General features: G+C 33.7%; 1 protein-coding gene and 1 long non-coding RNA gene across 2 annotated transcripts; one reads left to right on the top strand and one right to left on the bottom strand.

Annotated features, from left to right (window-relative positions):
• Nucleotides 1-1,219: 1,219 nt before the first annotated feature.
• LOC149415085 (uncharacterized) lies at nucleotides 1,220-4,683 on the bottom strand. The gene is made up of 4 exons (XR_016303926.1): nucleotides 4,403-4,683; nucleotides 3,562-3,705; nucleotides 2,631-2,780; nucleotides 1,220-2,531 (listed from the first exon to the last, which is right to left on the bottom strand). It is a non-coding gene; the product is annotated as an uncharacterized LOC149415085 (long non-coding RNA).
• A 5,613-nt stretch (nucleotides 4,684-10,296) lies between these two features.
• On the top strand, nucleotides 10,297-19,877 carry LOC149415084 (uncharacterized). Its single transcript, XM_089642990.1, has 5 exons — nucleotides 10,297-10,386; nucleotides 14,657-14,809; nucleotides 17,844-17,981; nucleotides 18,078-18,451; nucleotides 19,058-19,877. Exons 2-5 carry the CDS (start codon nucleotides 14,740-14,742, stop codon nucleotides 19,301-19,303), a joined length of 828 nt encoding a protein of 275 aa, XP_089499116.1. The 5' UTR covers nucleotides 10,297-10,386; nucleotides 14,657-14,739; the 3' UTR covers nucleotides 19,304-19,877.
• The last annotated feature ends 633 nt before the right edge of the window (nucleotides 19,878-20,510 follow it).

Raw genomic sequence — 20,510 nt, 5'->3', positions numbered from 1 at the left:
TACCCGTTGACCAGACAACATCGTCATCATCATCATCTCTGTCACCTTAGTGACTTTCCTACAATAACTTCTCCAGTGAATTCCTATAATAACTTTCTCCAGTGAAATTTATGCAATGACTCTCCAGTGACATTCCCCACAGTGAAACCCAGTGAACTTTACTTTCATCGACTTCATCATGATTTTGTTAACAAACTTAGTTTGTCAAAGCCGGGAGTATGTTGCGTGTCGTATCTTGTGATTGTCCTGTTTTATTTAAGTCAAGCCCAAACTCTTTCACTTTTTCAATTTATAATCTCGATGTGTAGAGTCTTTTACATTATCTTTTTCTGTCTATGCCACCTTTTATTTTAAATATTTTTGTTTATGGCACGTCATAGTGTAATATTGTCATAATTTCGCGTCTATAATATCTTGTGTCTGTAGTCACATGAAATCTATGTTTGTTTATAAATAGCTTGTTGTGATCGAGATACAATTCAATTCTACATTAGTATTCTTCAACATTCATTATCAACCAACTCTCGCTTCTCTCTCTAAGTTTAAATGTCTACCCTCTTCTGTGTGACATGTTAAACGTATCAACAAAAAACACAAGTGTTTTAATGAGAAGCGAATCTCAATCTATCTCAACGGCAAGCCAATACTTGGCGTGAAACGAAAGAAGCCAACACAAGCCGATCAGCCTTACAACCTGACTGGAGGCTTCTGGAGTCACGAACGAGGAAGCTGCTCAATCAAAATGTCAAATAATATTTATAAGAAAAAATAATTTTGTTTTAACCACCATTTATTAAAATTGTTGAATAAATAGTTATGGTTCAACTTTATAGAGGTAGGTATCATTATTTGAACTCTAAAATAAAACTTTAAACAACAAATCTGTAAAATGACAAAAATAGGTTGTTTAATTATGATATTATGCCCCAAAAAATACCAAGAACTCTTATCGTATTTTTTAAAATTATTTATTGAGTTAGTTCACATGAAAGATTTGCATACAAACTCTTATGAACATTTGGTAGTTTGGCGGGTAATGTAATGTAATGAAGAATAAAAAAGATCAATTCGTGGTAATTTATCAATTTATTAAATGTGTGAAACATATACAGAGTATTGACAATTATAACATTCATAAAAAATTGCTTTGGTACGTAAATAGTTATTAAAAACCGAGATAATAACGTTTAAAGCTTGCGTAAGTCAAGGATTAGTTGGTATTAGGTGGAGAGGATAAATAACGAAGTTAAAAAAACAAGAATGCAGAAAATAATTTTCGATTTTACGATGAAATCTCAGTGTAGCCATTTTAAATCTTCCACAGAATTATTGATAAGATATAAGAAAGAAGAAGTTTTAGTAACGAAACTAATATTAGTACAAACAAATTCTTATTTGATTTATTTTTGAATATGCATTTCTTTCCTATGGAATACGTCTCATAACTCCGATATGAATTAGTTATACGGTTTTTACGCGTCCTTCATCAACTAAACATAAATTCGTATGTTGAGATTTAAGTTCTTACATTGAAAGGTTTCGAAGCAAATGAATCAATCACACGAAAGGCTGTTTATTTTTGTGAGTAAGCAAGTGATTTTTTAAATATTCCTTTTGGGAACATGAATAGTTGCAATCAGAACATGAAATCGGTTTTTCTCCGGTATGGGTAAGCGTGTGAAGTTTTAAAGTCGCCTGTTGAGAACATGAAAAACTACAAAACAAACAGGTATAAGGTTTTTTTCCAGTGTGGGTAAGAATATGACGTTTTAAAGTACCCTTTTGAGAAAACGAATAACTGCAGACGAAACACGACAGACGTTTTTCTCAAGTATGGATAAGCATGTGTTGTTTCAAATTTCCCTTTTGATAACATGAATAGTTGCAGTAAGAACATGATAAAGGTTTTTCTCCAGTGTGGGTAAGTATGTGAAGTTTTAAAGTTCCCCTTCGAGAACATGAATACCTGCAGTATGAACATGAATAAGCTTTTTCTCCAGTGTGAGTAAGCATGTGACGTTTTAAATATTGATTTCGAGAACATGTATAGCTACAGTAAGAACATGATAAAGGTTTTTCTCCAGTGTGGGTAAGTATGTGAAGTTTTAAAGATCCCCTTTGAGAACATGAATACTTGCAGTATGAACATGAATAAGGTTTTTCTCCAGTATGGGTAAGCATGTGACTTTTTAAATGTCCCGATTGAGAACACGAACAGCTGCAGATGGAACACGAAAAAGGTTTTTCTCCGGTATGGTTACGCATGTGCCGTTTTAAATATACTTTTCTAGAACATGAATAGCTGCAGTCTGCACATGAATAAGCTTTTTCTCGAGTGTGAGTAAGCATGTGACGTTTTAAATGTTGATTTTGAGAAGATGAATAGCTACAGTAAGAACATGAAAAAGGTTTTTCTCCGGTGTGTGTACGTATGTGAAGTTTTAATTTTCCCCTTTGAGAACATGAATAGTTGCAGACGGGACATGAAAAGATGTTTTTTCCAAGTTGCTTATTCAGGTCCGTTATCGAGTCTGAAAAGTACAGCGGATAAAGCTCGATAAGTATAAATATGTATTTACGATGAATTATGAAAAATTTAACGAATGCAAACAATTCAACATCGATTTTACCTGCAGTCTGGATAGCACTTTGAGAGTGCGCTAGACATTCCTTTTTAACATCTGGCAGGTCTATCTCTATTTCCATATAAGGAATCCCGCCATCTTCTGCTTGGGGTCCCGGTTCTGTCTTGATGGGTACAGTCTCCACATAAATGCTACCTGAAATAACAAAATAGATATATCTCGACATCATGGGTATGGCATAAAAAATCATCGTCGTCGGTATGCTATTTTGAAGTTATTGTTTGATAACATAAAATTATTTAACCAAGCTCCTGCTTCTTGCAATAGCTAAGCATTATCGGGTACAAAATTTTTATTTAATAAAAAAAATGCAAAAAATAAATATACTTCAAAGAAAGAGTTGGGGACTTTTTGACCTTTTTCCAAATAGAAATATAAAAAAAATAAAATCAAAACATTTTTGTAATTGACCATAGGACCTTAGCCTTGCCGGGGCGCTGCTCTACCAGTAAACTAATCCGACCCTTTTTCCTTCGGTAATATTTTAAACCGTACCATACTTCGACCTAACAGTACCTAAAAGTACCAACAATATCATAATTTTTCTTAACGCACATTTATGTAGGCTGCTATCTTTTTATGTATGATTGCAAGACTCTTCTCGAACTAAATTCAATCTGGATAGTGTCATGAACGAATAATATATGATATATCTTTTTACTTCTCTGGGATGAATATTTGAGGTTTTACTCTTTAAGTTATTTCAAAAATTAAAAATAACACATCAATTAGAAAATTCAACGTACAAAGACAGCATTCCCACCTGACGTCTGTGGTGGGAAAGTGTCAAACGGATCACCCTGTTGCTCGCAAGTAAATTTTCTCGTGTGCGCCAATTCACGCGGGACGTACCTTCACTTGCAGAGTACTGGTTATGCGAGTTTATAAAAAAATACATCAAGGAAATTTGGCTTACCCGTCGTTTGGTGAATTCTTTCAGAGGGTTCAAAGGTTTCCTTTCTAATACCAGGATCCTCAATAGTACTTTTAGAATAAGAAATTTCACTTGCTTCGATTGTGACAATCCCTTGCGTTGAAGTTTCCGGTAAACCCATTCTACCTGTTAGGAGAAAATACTTGCTAATAAGTTTTACTGATATGACTAGGTTATAATATAGAAATTAACCGCTCGAACGATGGCTACCCATATTAAGGAAGGTGATTTATATGAATTAAAGTAAATTATAAATTTAACGATTTTTTACATGTTATTTTTTATAAAACCTAAAAATATAGGATTAGCAGTAAAATCCAAATGGATTCATTGGCAGTAACCTGCAGTAAGGAGTTTATATTTATGTTTCCGTACAAATGGAGGTATGATATTAATTAACCGAAAACAAGGAAAACACTCTCGTTCGAGTGGTTAAATTGAAGCGCAATCGAGGAAATTTTTCTCAGCGCTATAGGTATGATCCAAACATTATTATTATAAATAATAAATTGGAACCAATAAACGGGGTTATAGAGTAGCAAAATATCATCGAAAACCCAAATAAAGTATTTTGAGTTACTGTATTAATATCTCACGGTCACCCAGATTAAGGGTTCGATAGTTCACTTGTCTGCACACTGCACATTAATGGGCGCTGTCGTAAAGTTTCGCGTATCACATAAAAATCATAAAGGTAACACAAACAAGCAGAATTGCGTATGAAGGATCGATATGTAGGTATGAGCATGTCTATACAGCCAAGCAAATATGATTAAAATTTGTGAATGTATTACAGTTATGTTCAAAAAAGACAAAAGAATACCTGAATTGTTTTCGTTAATGGATTCCGGACAATCTTTTTTGATAAAAGGATAGTCTATATCGAATATCACAGCAACACTCTCTTCTGCACTTGTGCCAGGTTCTAACTTGATGGCGGTGGAATCCATATTTTAAGTAAGGATCTGGTATTTCTGTTTTACTTTAAGGAGATTGATGTATTTCTTGGGAGAAGAATAGATTGCGTTTGTCGAAGGTCAACAAAATGGTGAAAATAATAGAGCCAAATAACATAACCATCAAAAGATGACAGCAAGCATTCGGAAAAAGTTACCCATAGATACTGCAGAAAATAATCTTCGAGTTTGTGATAAAATCTCAGTGTTGCCAATTTAAATCTTCCACTGTGTTATTGATTTGGCCTGAAGATATACAATGATGATTTTTTGTAACGAAACTAATATCTCACATAATTAAATATAAAGCTGTCACGGGACGCCTGGCAGATGTGTACTAGAAAAAAATAACAGTTGCCTCCCATCAAATATTCTAACTATGAATGTTAAAAACGATTAAACGACGTTGCTCGTCGTTTAATCTTTTAATTAAATATAACAACTTGCAAATCCTGATACTGGAAAAATATCTTGGGATGTGCATTGATAAACATCTTACATTAAAACAGCATATTATAAATAAAATAATCACCCCCCTAATAAGCGTACTTAGCCAGTAATCATATCTGTTACCAAATGAAATTTAAAAAAAGGTCTATAGTTTTGCCTCGTACATTCACATTTAAACTCCTTGATTGAAACCTGGGAAAACGTTTATGAAACATGCATAAATAAACTACACCTGGGAGCTTAAGGCCCGTTTATAATAGGAATAAGCGGTAAGAATAGGCCGGTGCCGTAATCCGTTATCCGTAATATTTTAGATCGTCGTTTATAATTGAAATAGGAATAGAATAGAAAACGTCCATAGAAGTGACTATGCGGCTGTCACTTGTCTATGTCAACTGTCAACCGAGAGTATATTCTTCTTCCATCTTATAAAAGTAATATTGTTTTATATAAATAAATATTGAAACGATGGATTCATCAGATATTGTTGCATGTAGAATGTTTTTGTCAATTATGAGGCTAGCATACGCTGCAATAGGAGACACACAGTTGACGAAAAATATAGTAAATAAGGAAAAATAAAAAAAAAAAAAAAAAACGACGTTGGAGTGTGCGTCCCATTAACCATAAAGGAAGAAAACAGGACATTTCCATAATTTCAGGGTGCAATGCCTAAAACCCAATTTTTTTTTTCCATAATTTGTTTAAAGACATGACGACGGTAGATAACGATCAATTTAAGAAATATACAAGAATGTCAAAGACCAATTTCTATAAATTGTTCGGACTTCTACAACACAAATATTATTGTTCGATTGTCAAATACATAAAATAACCACTCTTGTCAAATAATAGATACCATAGAGTATCGATCGAAAATACATAAATCTCGGTATATATCTCAACTTTTTGTAATCCGTAACCGTAAAAGATAAAGTTGGACCATCTTTTCGGTTATGGAAAAAAATAAGAGATTATTGCCATCTATTATAAACAGATACACAGGTTTCCGATCTTCCAACTTCTACGGCCTAAGGCTTTACGGCTTATTCTTACCGCTTATTCCTATTATAAACGGGCCTTTAAGGCCCGTTCGCATTGGTCGAGTAGTTTAGTCAAGTAGCGAGTAATTTAGTAACTGGACACGTGCGAACACCATAAATTTAGTAGAGTAGTTTAGTCAGCGATTTAGTCAAGTCAATCCATTCTGTTCTATTTTTTCGGGCGAGTAGCGTCCCTCATCATGTGTCTATGGCAGATTTATAGAGTTTATCGATGGTCTATTGTCACTGGCTGCATAAGTCAGTGATCAGTATAGCGAGTATAGCATTAGTAGCCGTCAAAACACGCCAAAATGTCTTGTCGTTGGAGCGAAAACGCTACTGTCAAATTCGTGACGTTATATTTACAACACGAATGCTTGTGGAATATAAAGTCGCCCCGATATAAGATCAAACAAATCAGGGAATCAGCATACGCTGAATTAGAAAAAGGGATGAATATTCCTGGATTTGGTGATAGGGAGATAAGAGCGAAAATTAAAAGCATCAGGTTAGTGAAGTTTTTTTTATTTATATGGTATATTACAAGTGCCTGTATTATTATAAATTTATGTTAAAGTAGTAGCAGAGTCATTAATCATTAATAATTTCTTTTCAGATCTACCTACTCACAGGAGTTAAAAAAAATAAAGGAGTCAAAACCCTCCGGTGCCGGAACTGACGCAGTATATTCACCATCAGTCAAATGGTTCAATCTATTAGATGGATCCCTCAGAAACATTAATACAATGTTAACAGAAAGTGAAAGCAACTTGGCAAGTACATTTCAATTCTATTCTATCGTTTATACATCAGTTTTTAATGTACCATTCTTGTCTGCCAAGGTACCGATCCATCGTTCACAAAATAATCTGCATATCTTTCTCGAAGATCTGTAGACCTTCGGGATGAACGATTGGACAGACAACTTGGTAGTGGTTCCAATCCTTGAGGCTCTGGCTCCACCCTCCAATTACCAGGGATAACAGTTCCTGAATCAAAATTGTCTTTGTCTACTGTATATTCCAACTGCTTGTTCTGTAATTTTGTCTCTCTGAGCCAATTATGTAAAGCGCAACACGCCTTTACAATGCAAACAACCTTCTCAGGACTGTAGGGCATCGGTTTCTCAAACACTCTGAATCTGGCAGCTAGTATACCGAAAGCATTTTCAACTATTCTTCTGGCCCGAGACAATCGATAATTAAAAATTTTTTGCTTTGATGTTAATCGATTTCCTGAGAAAGGTTTTAAAAGGTATTCTTTCAAGGGAAATGCATTATCTCCAACTAGTACATGCCCTTCTGGCAGAATACCGTTTTCTAATGCTTGATACAAACTACAGTTTCGAAATACGCCTCCATCAGAAACCCGCCCATTACATCCAATGTCTATATAACTGAAGCAATATTTATGATCTACAACTGCCATTAAGACAATGCTGTTTGTCTCTTTATAATTGTAGTATAAACTTCCTGATTCAGGAGGTGCTTTAATGACGACATGTTTGCCGTCGATTGCTCCACAGCATCCAGGAAAGTTCCATTATTTTCGAAATCCGTTCTCAATGATATTCCAGTCTGTGGTGGCGGGAACCTGAAAAAATATTTATAATAATGTATACATTCGATATAAACAAAATTCTACTTTATTTTCAGGAAGACATCATACACACGGATACAGATACTGAGGAAAGCAGAATTACTATGAATTCTTTTCGTGAACCCGTATCTAAACCCCCTACAAAAAAAAAGCGGCTTTCCCAACTTTCGAGTATGGTGAGTCAACTAAAGGAGATAACTGAGGTTGCCAACTCTACAGAAGAAGACGAGTTTGAGGTCTTCGGCAGACACGTCGGCTTACAACTGAAATCTTTGCCCTTGCTATTGGCACTTGAAACCCAGGAATATATTCAACTGTACATGAACAGAATTCGACGCCAACACCTTCAAAGTTCAACTGAGCAAAATAGATTCACCAGGATAGTCACACCAGTATCAAATGATTCGCAAGACTCTCCATGTAGTAATACTTCGTATTATGATGATGTAATTTATTTAGATGAGCCCCCAGAAGACACATATGAAATTGAAACACATGAAAACCATGACATCGAATAACTTTAATGTAAATTTTAATATTTAAACCATGTGAAAATTAATAAATGTTTCTCAAATTATATTTATAATTTATTTAGAACCGTTTTAGATACAGCTATAATTATAGCGGGATGGCCTATTTTAGTGGCTATTTCAGTGGTCGTTCCATTGGGAATTTATGGCGAATGATATGCTGAAATAAGCCATCTACTATATTTGTAGCTGTGTGAAACAGCTCTTAATCTTACCTTGATAAATTCCTTTAATGATTCATAGATAGCTTCACAAACTTCTATAATGAATTCCGAAACAGTTGATTTTCCAAGTCGAAAGAGATGTGTGATTGTCCTTAAACTACATCCTGTAGCAAAAAAGTAGAGAACTGCCTGTAATTTGGTTTTTGCGGGAATTGCACTTCTGAAAAGGGTATCCGTGCGTTGAATTTGTGACTGCACTTTCATTAGAAGGAAATTAAAACAGCTTTCAGTCATTCTCAAAGTCGCGAAGTATTCTTTCGGATCTTCAAATGCCATTTCCTTCAGAAGAGAATTTGTAGCTCCTAATGCATCTCTTCTATTAATCCATTTTCGTATCCATAGTTTTTTCACTTTCGTCTCACTAATTTCTTCCTCCACCTCTTCTAAAATATCCATTACAATCAGCTTAATTAGCCTATTTACTTTGTTGCGTTGCAGCCCGTTCATCTTAAAATTTGACACTTCACTCGTGAAATCTACTCGACCAATGCGAACGCTTTTTGGTCAGTCAAATGGCGAGTAGCGAGCTACTTGACTAAACTACTCGACCAATGCGAACGAGCCTTTAGCGATTATATATTTTTAATGATTTTATTGGTGTGGTGATTTATTGTTTTTTCCTGTTATTAAAAAGAAATAGCTGTTTATTAATAAAAAAATATAGATAATATGCTCAGGTACCTACGGTTGTTTTCTTATTTAAATGCTTAGTAAAAAGCTTACGAGAAACATGTTTTTATTTATTTTTGAAATAGTGCATCACTGTCTAGAAGAGACATTTTTACGATTTAATCTATGTGTATTAGAATCTATGTGTATGAATCATCGATGTTTGATCAAATAAATCGATAATTTCAATATATAGTAACGTTTCTTAGAAAAAACGAAAAAAGCATGAAGAACTAGATTGAGTTAGTACGTATTTTAGTAAATGTTGTGAAAAACCTCGGTCATCAGCCCGATATATTCATTTGATATTGGGTTATGTCCGTGGAGACGAAACATTATAGTATTTCTTTTATCGACTATTGATTTCACTGAAATATTATTATTTTAATTCATAGTCTAAGAAAATGGTCATACAGAGTAAACAATAAAAATATCATTGTCAGTATGAAAACATTGCTTTTTCCCATTTATTACAAACTAATTTTATTAAGAACATTATTACCAAAATGCGGCCCAATGGATGTACAATATTTATATCCCCCCCACCATCTTCCGAGAACAAAAAGAGCAGCCTCTGTCCACAGCTACTGAACCCCGTGCGATTACATCAATTAATCACTCGATTCTTTTGATGTTTCGTTCTCAATATAATAATAATAATAAACATAATAATATTTGGATGATTTGTATAGCGCCGTTTTTGTGCAAAATCACCGCAAGGGGGTCAAACATGTAAATGTTTCGGTGCTGCACATTACTAGTTAGTAGGCACTTAACTAGTTTGTCAGAGTTCTGGAAATAAAATAAACTTAAGAAAGGTTCTAGGGCAAGTTTTTTACATTATTTTTTTATAAATTTTTGTATTCTCATATTATTTGTATTCCATTATTTATTTATTTGTATTAACTTCATTTGTATTATAAATTATTATCAGCAATAATTAGTCGCCTGTAATATCAATACAAATTGAAAATATCTCCCGAGTAAAAATAAATGCCGCCGACGAAAATTGCAAATGAATTCTACGTACGAAAACGTACGTGCGTAAAAAAATTCTTCAAAAAAAATACTTGAATATTACTGAAGATATGGCAACACTTAGATTTCACCATAATCCCAAAAATTATTTTCTTTTCCGTATTATCTATGGAACTACTTCCGTTGAATGCTTGTCATTTTTTTGTTGGTTATGTCATTTAGTTTTCTTCCTTTAATCAATTTGTACGTCTTGACCTGAAACAATGAACCCTATTCTCAAGAAATCCTCATTAAAGTTAAAGTAAACCCAGTACCCAGGGGTACTGGAGTACCCCGTCAAATAAAACATCTTTTTTAGGTGAGAAAAAACATTTATTCAAAATAAACTTACATAGACTGTTATGGCACTTATTTCAGTCTTACATCATACAATAAGGCTTAATTAAAAGTAACTTTTCTTAACAATTTTGGCAAATCTTTGTTTGTTGCTCTAAACATATGAAACGTTTACATTTCTGACATTGAGCGCGTGACTTACGATCTTTTGACCTGGGACAAAATGAACATCTTCCAGATTTTGATTTTGAAGGGGTTGTAGCATCATAAGACCGCTTTTTTATTCCGCTAATACTTTCTTGGAGATGCATCGACAATGTCTTGTATAAAAATCGATCTTCCAAGTGAGGTTTTATAAGGTCAAAAGCTAAAGTCTTCAGATAAGTTCGTCTATTCTTGAAAACTTGTTTTCCGGTAGCGTTAGATGAATGCAGTAATATCATAGAATTGATTCCGACGATATTCAAAATTCCATAGAAGACACAAAGGCTCCAGCGACGAGTTTTACGAGACACACTGTATGTATGACAAAGTTGATCAAACGTATCCACACCCCCCTTGGTTTGGTTGTAAAAACTTATTATTTCTAGTAAATCAACAGATTTTTCTTGGTGTAGTGGAAAGCATAAGCACGTTTTTCTTTTTTCTTTTGTTTAGCTTTGGAGGCACATATGATAGTAAAGTAAGTTCGTTATGAAAAGCAAACTTTGATGTATTCAAAAAGTCAGCAATAATTTCATCAGGTTCATCTTCCAATTCATCCCCAAGAATCACATCTTCTTCATCATCAGCATACAGAAGAAGGCGATAAATTTCATCTCGCGATAGATTTTGACGTAAAGCCATCTAAAAAAAAGAATTATTCAAGTTACACGCAACTAAATGCAAAATACCTAAATATAATAAATAATTACACATTTTTTCCAAAACAAAGTTATGTGTAAGGTTATTATGCAAATAAAAATAACATTCAAATAAAGAAACACGTATCAAATAGCACAATAACATGCTTTATTTCGCAAAAACATTAAAATCATAGTAATGAAAATAATTACCTTAACCGTACCCTGGGGTACTGGAGCGCCCCACGCACGTTTTGCCACGACCACACACTAGCAGGACTCCCGCTCGACTGATGCTTCGAAGCGACTCCCCCCCACTTGCAAATACGCGGCGGCAAGAAAAGGTCCGTTGTGAAACGAAAAAGTTATCGCAAATTTTCAATTTTTTTTTAAATTTGTACCCCAGGGTACGGTTCTAGGGTTAAAATCATGAATTCCACCGCCCTCAAGTTAGAGCCAGGCACAAGTGCCGAAGAAAGTGTTGCTATGATATATACGAAAATCGATAAAGACTATCCTTTAATGAAAAAAGAAAGCCCGGAATCCATTACCGAAACGAATTCAGGTATTTAATTGTCTTTTTTTGGAACACAACAATTATTGTTATACAGACCCAAAATTCAATTGCAAATAAAACTGCAGGTTTTTTTTACGTATCATCATGTTCATACCTACATCTCGATTCTTCATAATACGCTATTCTACTGGATTATGTTACTTTCGTGTATTTTATTTTCAGGCCGTATCTGCATTCTCGTATTGCTCATACCTATAATTAGATTCTACAAAATTCGCTGTTCTGCTGGGTTATGTTATTTTAGTTTTATGATATAAACCTGACATCTCACGGGAACGCCTTTTCTGTGCGCTAGGCAGACGGGAGACTCTCTAACCTAAAGTTGAGCAACGTTTTGAAGGGGGTTTGGGAAGAGTGTGGTGGTAGGGACTTCTTTAATGCCTACCTTGAGGAGGTCTGCATTCGTTGATGTATTTGATTATTTCAAAGCGGAGTCAGTATATATATAGTTTACGCGAGCACTCACCATGTGTCCATTGTGCTTTTGCCATTTTTCCTCCTTCCTTTGAGCTTGTTTCCGGGTCTCGTGAGGAGCACTGTTTGAGTTTCATCGCATTTAGAAAGAAAAATACATTTTCACTTATTTAACTATAAATAACTAAAATAAATATGTTTAAACTACTTCACACGTAAACAGATTAAATAACAGTAATTTTTCACTTCAATTGTTTGCTTATTGTGAATAAAAGTGAACAATTTTCTTTTAAATGTACCTACACTATTTCGTTTTTGATTTTGTCTGAAAGGCAATTATATATGTCGCCCACCTCGTAACCAATACTGTTGCCGTGTAAAGTGTGTATGTATTTGGGACGTTTTAATGCATTCTGTATTTGTATGTATGTGTTTATTATTTATTTTGTATTTAAGGAGACAGAAATTGCTTTTTGTTTACTTTGTTTTGTGTTACCTGTAGTTCATTTATGTTTCATTCTCAAATTTCAATCAAGTATTTTAAATGTTAATGTACGAAGCTATAATATAGTCATTTTAAAATTTTATTTGGTAACATATATTATAACCGGCTAGCAGGCAGATTTTATCTTTATATGGTTGCAGAAGTCGGGAACGTCCGAGGAAGACATGGCACGATTGAGTGAATTAGATACTTGAGTCGTGCCATGTCAAGAGTCAGAATAATAGAAGAGTATGTATGAGAAGATATATGAATGTGAATGAGGCAAGAGGTGTGTGAGTTGTTTGGAGGTCTGTTCTCTCTGTCTACCCCTTCGGCGAAACGGCGTGACGGTTAGTTACATTTTAGTTTTATCTTTAATATCTTAAATATGCTGGTTAAATGTTAAGTGTGTATCAATGCACAGCCTATTTAATAATCTAATTGGGAGATATCATTTATATACATTTGGAACAATAGTGGTCCTAGAATTGATCCTTGCGGAACTCCATAGTTTATTGGAAGGTGCTTGCTATTTTGATTATTGGATGCAAACGAATTGTGTTATTCCTTCGAATTGGAGTTTGAGGTATTCGTTTTGGACCCATATTTTTGAATTGATATTACCTTCCCTCAAAAAGGAAAAGTTCCTTCTCAATTTAATATCTAACACTGATTAATTAATTTTGATAAAATATGAACAAATTCTGTCGAGAGACCAGAACCTACATTTTTTATGGATTTTATTATTTAAGGTTGAAGATATAACGATTCAATACTATCATGTGATTTTGCTATGTACCTATATTGTCAGCTGAGGAGGAGCCAATGTTACAATTTAAATTAATAAACTGGTTGCATATCTCTACGTTGTTTGTGATTATTTTGTTATTAACGATTAATTTATTACAAAAAAGTATTCTACGTATTCGATTGGTTCTGTATGATGTTTTTAATTTACTTCCAAGTGTTTATAAATATTTTCATCAATTATCATCTACTTTTGTTTTAGTCTATTCTCGTCTTAACTGCATCAATAAGTACACTTCATTAGTAACCTTTTCTTTTCACAAAATTGCTACCAGATTGTCTCTATACAGGTGAATTGGAGTTCAACGGAGCCTTCAAATCTCAAGGTGGTCACTAACAAACCAACTGAAATTTCATATTCTGAAATGGATCTCAAGGTTCCTTGTATTAAAAAGGAACTAGCTTTAAGCCTTCTGAAAGAATTCATGAAACGATGGATAAGCCAAATTTCCTCAATAATATTTTTGTTAACTCGTATTTACAGTATTAGCTACAGGTTTAAATAAAAGTTTAATCAAAATATATATTACTCTTCTGTCCTCAAGACCCACTACATAGCATCCCTAAATATGACATAGGCCCGGGGAAAATAATTTCCATCCTTTTTAGAGTTAATGTAAAAAAACACGAATAGCTTAGACGTTTCATTAGTAGTAATAGGCTACTCAAAGGGAAGTTTTACACTTCACGCCAAGACCTTCGAGCCTCTCCTGGATATTTTTTAAAAATATCTTCTATTCTATTATAGACGATGTGGATATAATTGTTCAAATGGCTCGTAAATATTTGCTAATAGCTGGAAGTCGAAGGTTGCCTGTGCATGTTTTTTTACAACGTACTATTAAAAGTCTAGCTGAGCAAAAAACCAAATAAAACCAAAAATATATTTGATCACTTATGCTGCTACACGGCTGTAATTGCACGAATACTTTATTAGTAAAGCGCACTTTTATTTGCTTGCTCCGCGTGTTAACTATGATTTAATCCTGTTGAATGCTCTTATGCATGATCAGCCTTCAGTTAAAACCGATCGATCGCGAAGCAAGTTTTTTTAATTAAAACAATGTGGTATAACTATACTTTCTCGGAGAGAAACAACTGTAATTTTTAATGTAATGCATAGTTCGACTCGGTATTTCAATAAAGTATTATTCTTTTATTTTTTCAGGTAGCATTTATCTGGAGAATGTTCCGATCAAAGCAGAACCAGGTAGCCGTGTAAAGGGTGAAGTTAGTATTCCTTTTACGGAAATGGACATAGAACTCTCGGATGTTAAAAAGGAATTCTTAGAGCGCTCTGAAAGAATTATCCAGACACCAGGTAAAACAGATTTTTTGTTTATTTAAATTAATAATGCGCGCTTTCCCAATTTTAGCGTTTATGTAAATCCACTGTACTTGTGCTTATCTGTTATCCTTTTCAGACTTATTAACAAACTTGATGAAGCATCCTGGGGAAAAACGATACTCTCGTCGCCATTGTAATTAATTTAGCTCTCATAAACTAACGTTAGAACAGCACTTGCGTTCGCATACTAGAAGAAAACCTTTTTCATAATCCAACTGTACATCTTCATGTGCTAGAAACACGGCTTCACATGCTGACTCGCAGTCGAGCTAAACCTCTTTCGTGTCTCGTCTGCAACTGTTCTGTGTTCTCAAAAAGCCACATACTTACCCACAGTAGTGAAAAACCTTTTTCGTGGACCGACTATAAATTTTCATGTTGTGGGAAGGGATACTTAAAAATTCACATATACATATGTAAAAAACTTTTTTCATGTCCAGACTGCGACTTTTCTTGTTCTTAAAGGGGAAATTCAAAGAAACTAATGCCGATTCCAAGTGAAGAAAAACCGTCTTCATGTTCCGAATGCAACTGTTCTTGTTCTCAAAGGTGAGGTTTAAAAAAACAAATGCAGATTCACGGTAGAGAAAAACATTTTTCGTCTTCGAACTACAACTTCTCATGTTCTCAAAGTGGTTTATAAAAATCATTTACTGACTCACAGTAGAGAATTTTTCTTTTTGATGCACGATGTTTTTTTTATTCAGATATTTTAGCATTCCCGACTTTGATTTTTACCCACAGTTTTCATGAGTTTTCATGTTTTCAAAAACCGTTTTCATGTCCTGACTGCATCTATTCATTTTCACTCTAAAGTTATCTTCAAAGCGTCGTATGCTTAATCTCAGAAGACTTGTTTTATCCTCTATATGTAACTATTCACCTTCAGTCAACGTAATGTCAGTGTAACGTGCTTTGGTAATACACATACGGAATCATCAACAGAATGTCTCGAAACTGTTTCTAGGTCTCAAAAGTTTGAAGTAACACTAGAAAGCCACCAGCATTCAAAATTAAAATGTTAAAAATTGTGGACCCTTTTGATTTTCTACAATTTATCCTGAATCTTGTGGTAAAAGATTTGTTTTCATTTTTAAACAAAGTAACAAATATTTACTAAAATCAAATTAATTGAGATTTTATTTACTGAATAATGTTTTCTACTGTGATTACATCTAACGCAACTATATTTAGGCTCTTACTTGATTATTCTCTGTAATTTATAAATAATATGTCCTGCTGACAAACTGCTCTGCTGACAAACTGCTTTGGCAGTTTAGCGGGTATAAATGATATATATATATATATATATATATTTTAAATAAATACTTTTGCTTTGCTTCATTCATTGATTGGGTATATACCCTTCACTTTCTGTAACTTTTATTTTTTATCATTTCGTGTTATATGTATTGCATAATTGAACAGTAGTCCGTTAGTAGAAAAAAATGAATAACAAAGAAATTGTTAACATTTTTGCACATTAAAAAAAAGTGAATACTAAATAGGTGCCTCAACCGCATAAAAAAATAACGATTAAAAAAAACACCACCTACCTGTAATATTTGAGACTACCATCACATGCCATTATTCTATCAACTTCACAAAAGACACAATCAAACAAAATACACGACATCACCAAACTAATGGAAAAATAATTATTTACATTTAATGACTTGAATATATACAACCAAAGGCTTGGCAACATCTATACGAACATTAAAATCCGGAAGAATTATAATTATACACTTTTTATTCGCTTCAAAGATCAGCTAACTCAGAGAGTGAAACGGAACATATTACTTTTCGTTCGGACGATCGATACAGGTGTAGCCTGTTCCTCAGTGAACCCATGAAGGGGTTGCTAACGTTTATTACACTGTCTGACTTATTGAACTGCCTATAAATACATGACATACCTGCAAATTGATTTTACCCAAAAATGAAGACTGATTGTGTTAAAATTATGCATTTAATTAATAATCCTGGTATTATTTCTAAATAAATCATTTAGTATAAATTTATGTCGATATTATTATACCTGTCCAATATTTTGTTTTGTATACAATATTATCTAAGACACCCAACTGCAAGTAGTTTTTCAGGAGGAGCTTTGTTTAACAATAAAATTCAATCCAACAAAAAATACAAATAAACACATGCACATAGAACCAACCCAACACGAATTTTTAGTGTAATGCAAGCAAGTCTTTATTTTATTTAGTTTTTCGCCGAGCTAGGCTCTAATATGTATTATGAAATCAAAATATACCTAATGAGCTATCGAAAACTATACACAATGGTTTTAAAGCATAAAATAACATTAAACAATATCAGTAAAACGTGTAACAGTAACTTGAACAATACAACATATAAGAAAAATCAAAGTACATTAAAAACGCTACTATAATAGTAGCATTTAACAAAGTGCTTGTTTGGATAACGCTTGGTTCTAAAAATGGTCTCAGAAAATATAACAATAGAACTCCAAACTTGTTGCCTTGGTCATGCATCCTATTGGTTATTGAGTGTGTCTCATAGTTGGTTGTGTATGTATTGCAAGAAGAATGTTTCATTTTGCCTTGAATTCCTAGTCGGTACATGGAATTTAATAATGGGGACGATAGCATGGCTGTATTCCTAGTCGGTACATGGCATTTAATAATGGGGACGGTGGCATGGCTGTCAATTAAGTTGTTAATGACTCTTCTGTGTTACAACCAGACATGTTAACATCCATAATTCAGACAACGTTTTTAGATACAATTGGGGCCTCAAACTAATAAATGTATTCAATTGGAATTTTGAGCTCAAAATTTTTGTACTTATATAAGAAATTTGTGCTGAACTCGTCGTTTATTGTTAGAGTAAACTTTACATAAATGAGACCAAATAATTGAATTATATTCCACTTGACTTTTATGAAATGAAATATAGAGCGTTTTCATACAATCTACAGACTTAAAATCACTGAAAGTTATGAATACACATTGTTTTGTTGTTCCAGGTGTGGAGAGTGTACCCATCAAGACACCCCCAGAAGAAGATGGAGGTGGAATCTCTTATACGGAAATAGACATAGATGTGCCGGATATTAAAAAGGAATGCTTAGAGCAATATGATAATATTACCGAGACTGCTGCAGGTAAAATATATTTTTATTTGTCTTAATTCGTTTTCATAATTTTCTGTCTTCATTTTAGATACCTACTTATTGAACTTTTTCAACCATCTTTTTTAGACATGCTAACGGACCTGAAAACGCATCCTGGAGAAAAACTTCATTCATGTTCTCATTGCAACTACTCCTGCTCGGAAAAATTACGTTTAACGAGGCACTTACGCACCCATACTGAAGAAAAAACTCATTCATGTTCGCATTGTAGCTACTCTTGCTCATACAAATCAAGTTTAACTAGGCACTTACGCACCCATACTGGAGAAAAACCTCATTTATGTTCCCATTGTAACTACTCCTACTCAGATAAATCACGTTTGACCATGCACTTACGCACCCATACTGGAGAAAAACCTCATTCATGTTCCCATTGTAACTACTCCTGCACAGACAAATCACGTTTGACAATGCACTTACGCACCCATACTGGAGAAAAACCTCATTCATGTTCCCATTGTAACTACTCTTGCTCATACAAATCAAGTTTAACTAGGCACTTACGCACCCATACTGGAGAAAAACCTCATTTATGTTCCCATTGTAACTACTCCTGCAAAGACAAATCAAGTTTAACTAGGCACTTACGCACCCATACTGGAGAAAAACCTCATTCATGTTCCCATTGTAACTACTCCTGCACAGACAAATCACGTTTAACAATGCACTTACGCACCCATACTGGAGAAAACCCTCATTCATGTTCCCATTGTAACTACTCTTGCTCAGAGAAATCAAGTTTAACTAGGCACTTACGCACCCATACTGGAGAAAAACCTCATTTATGTTCCCATTGTAACTACTCCTGCTCAGACAAATCACGATTAACAATGCACTTACGCACCCATGCTGGAGGACAACCTCATTCATGTTCTCATTGTAACTACGCCTGCTCAGACAAATCACGATTAACAATGCACTTACGCACCCATACCGGAGAAAAACCTCATTTATGTTCCCATTGTAACTACTCCTGCGCAGACAAATCACGTTTAATAATACACTTACGCAGACATACTGGAGAAAAACCTTTTTCATGTCCCCATTGTAACTATTCCTGCTCAAACAGGTCATATTTAACAGTGCACTTACGCATACATACTGGAGAAAAACCTTATTTATGTACCTATTGTAACTACTCCTGCTCAGAAAAATCACGTTTAACCGTGCACTTACGAACCCATACTGGAATAAAACCTTATGCATGTTCCTACTGCAGCTATTCATATTCTCAAAAAGTAAATTTAAAAAGTCACATTCTCATCCATACTCGAGAAGTGTCCCCTCTGTAACTACTCCTGATAAAAAAAAACACATTTATAGTTCACTTACGCATTCATAGTGGAGAAAATCTCATTGTCACTACTTCTTTAAATCTGATTTTTGTTTACGAAAGCGTAGATTAAAAATGTCCGATCCAAAATATATTTATAACTATGTAAATTGTCTCAAAGAACACAATGTGTGTCCTAGATCAATGTACTCGGGGCGTAAGCATGAAGACAATGATCAGGAAATAGTTGACCTCATTACTTAGTATTTTTTAAGTGCTTATGAACAAAATTGTGATATTGTAATAATACCTGAAATTCAATCTTCAATATACAACACGTCACATTTCTCTAGGTGTTATTAAGAAAAAAAAATTCTACAATATAAAATGGGATTACGTTTTGACAAAATTCCACCGGAATTCATAAAGGAATGTATTCATTGTATGTTCCTCTTGAAAACATATTTGTGTTTAATCGGGCGATAAAATTTGTGTTTTAAATTAAAGACCAATTTTTATACTGTCTACCATCCCGAAAAAATTATTGTCTTAGATAACATTGCTGTTTAAATTAGGCATATGATTATTCCGGTGACCGGATAAATCATCACAATGATAATTCATCACATCTTTAAAAAGTCATGGAAAGTGATGAAACAAAAACTTTATTAACTGGGTTAAGTAGCTTAAAATCAAATCAAATCAAATCAAAAATTATTTATTGTAAAATTAAAATAACAAAAGGTATAGCTTATGGGTAGACCCCATTTCTTCCAGCTAACCACATTTATTTAATTACAATGTTTATACAGATAAAATAACAATATACCAATGAAAAAATAAAAAAAATACATATATATATATACCAATAAAAATAGGCGTTTCATTTACGTGAGGTATTCACTCAACGTGTAGTGACATTTATTAACAAGGAAAGTGTTTAGTAACGATTTGAATTTGTGTGTATCTTGTATTTGTTTAATGTTATGTGGTAGGTTGTTATATACTTTAATGGCCATGTAGTATGGTCCTTTTTGGAATATAGTTTTGTTTGCTTTTGGTATTAGTAAGTTTTCTGTGAGCCTTGTAGCGTATTTATGTGTTGAGTTTTTTAGTGGGAACTTGTCTGTAGATGATCGCACTAACATGCATAACTCCAATATATATATGTATAATATATATATATATATATATATGTCTGTGACTGTCAGAATTTTCAGATTTTT

The sequence above is a fragment of the Hesperophylax consimilis genome, chromosome 19 (assembly GCF_061612785.1).
Source record: "Hesperophylax consimilis isolate HC1 chromosome 19, BYU_Hcon_1.0, whole genome shotgun sequence".
In the NCBI taxonomy this organism is placed as follows: Eukaryota; Metazoa; Arthropoda; class Insecta; order Trichoptera; family Limnephilidae; genus Hesperophylax; species Hesperophylax consimilis.
The sequence above is the reverse complement of the archived record's forward strand: the minus strand, read 5'-3'. Positions and strand labels throughout refer to the sequence as shown.

Bases quoted from the DNA above. Each gene is read 5' to 3' on its own strand.
- LOC149415084 (XM_089642990.1), top strand. From the start codon at position 14,740: ATGGACATAGAACTCTCGGATGTTAAAAAGGAATTCTTAGAGCGCTCT. The intron at 17,982-18,077 runs GTAAAATATATT...CATCTTTTTTAG, and splicing joins TATTACCGAGACTGCTGCAG to ACATGCTAACGGACCTGAAA. The intron at 18,452-19,057 runs CCTCATTCATGT...TCATGTCCCCAT, and splicing joins GCACCCATACTGGAGAAAAA to TGTAACTATTCCTGCTCAAA.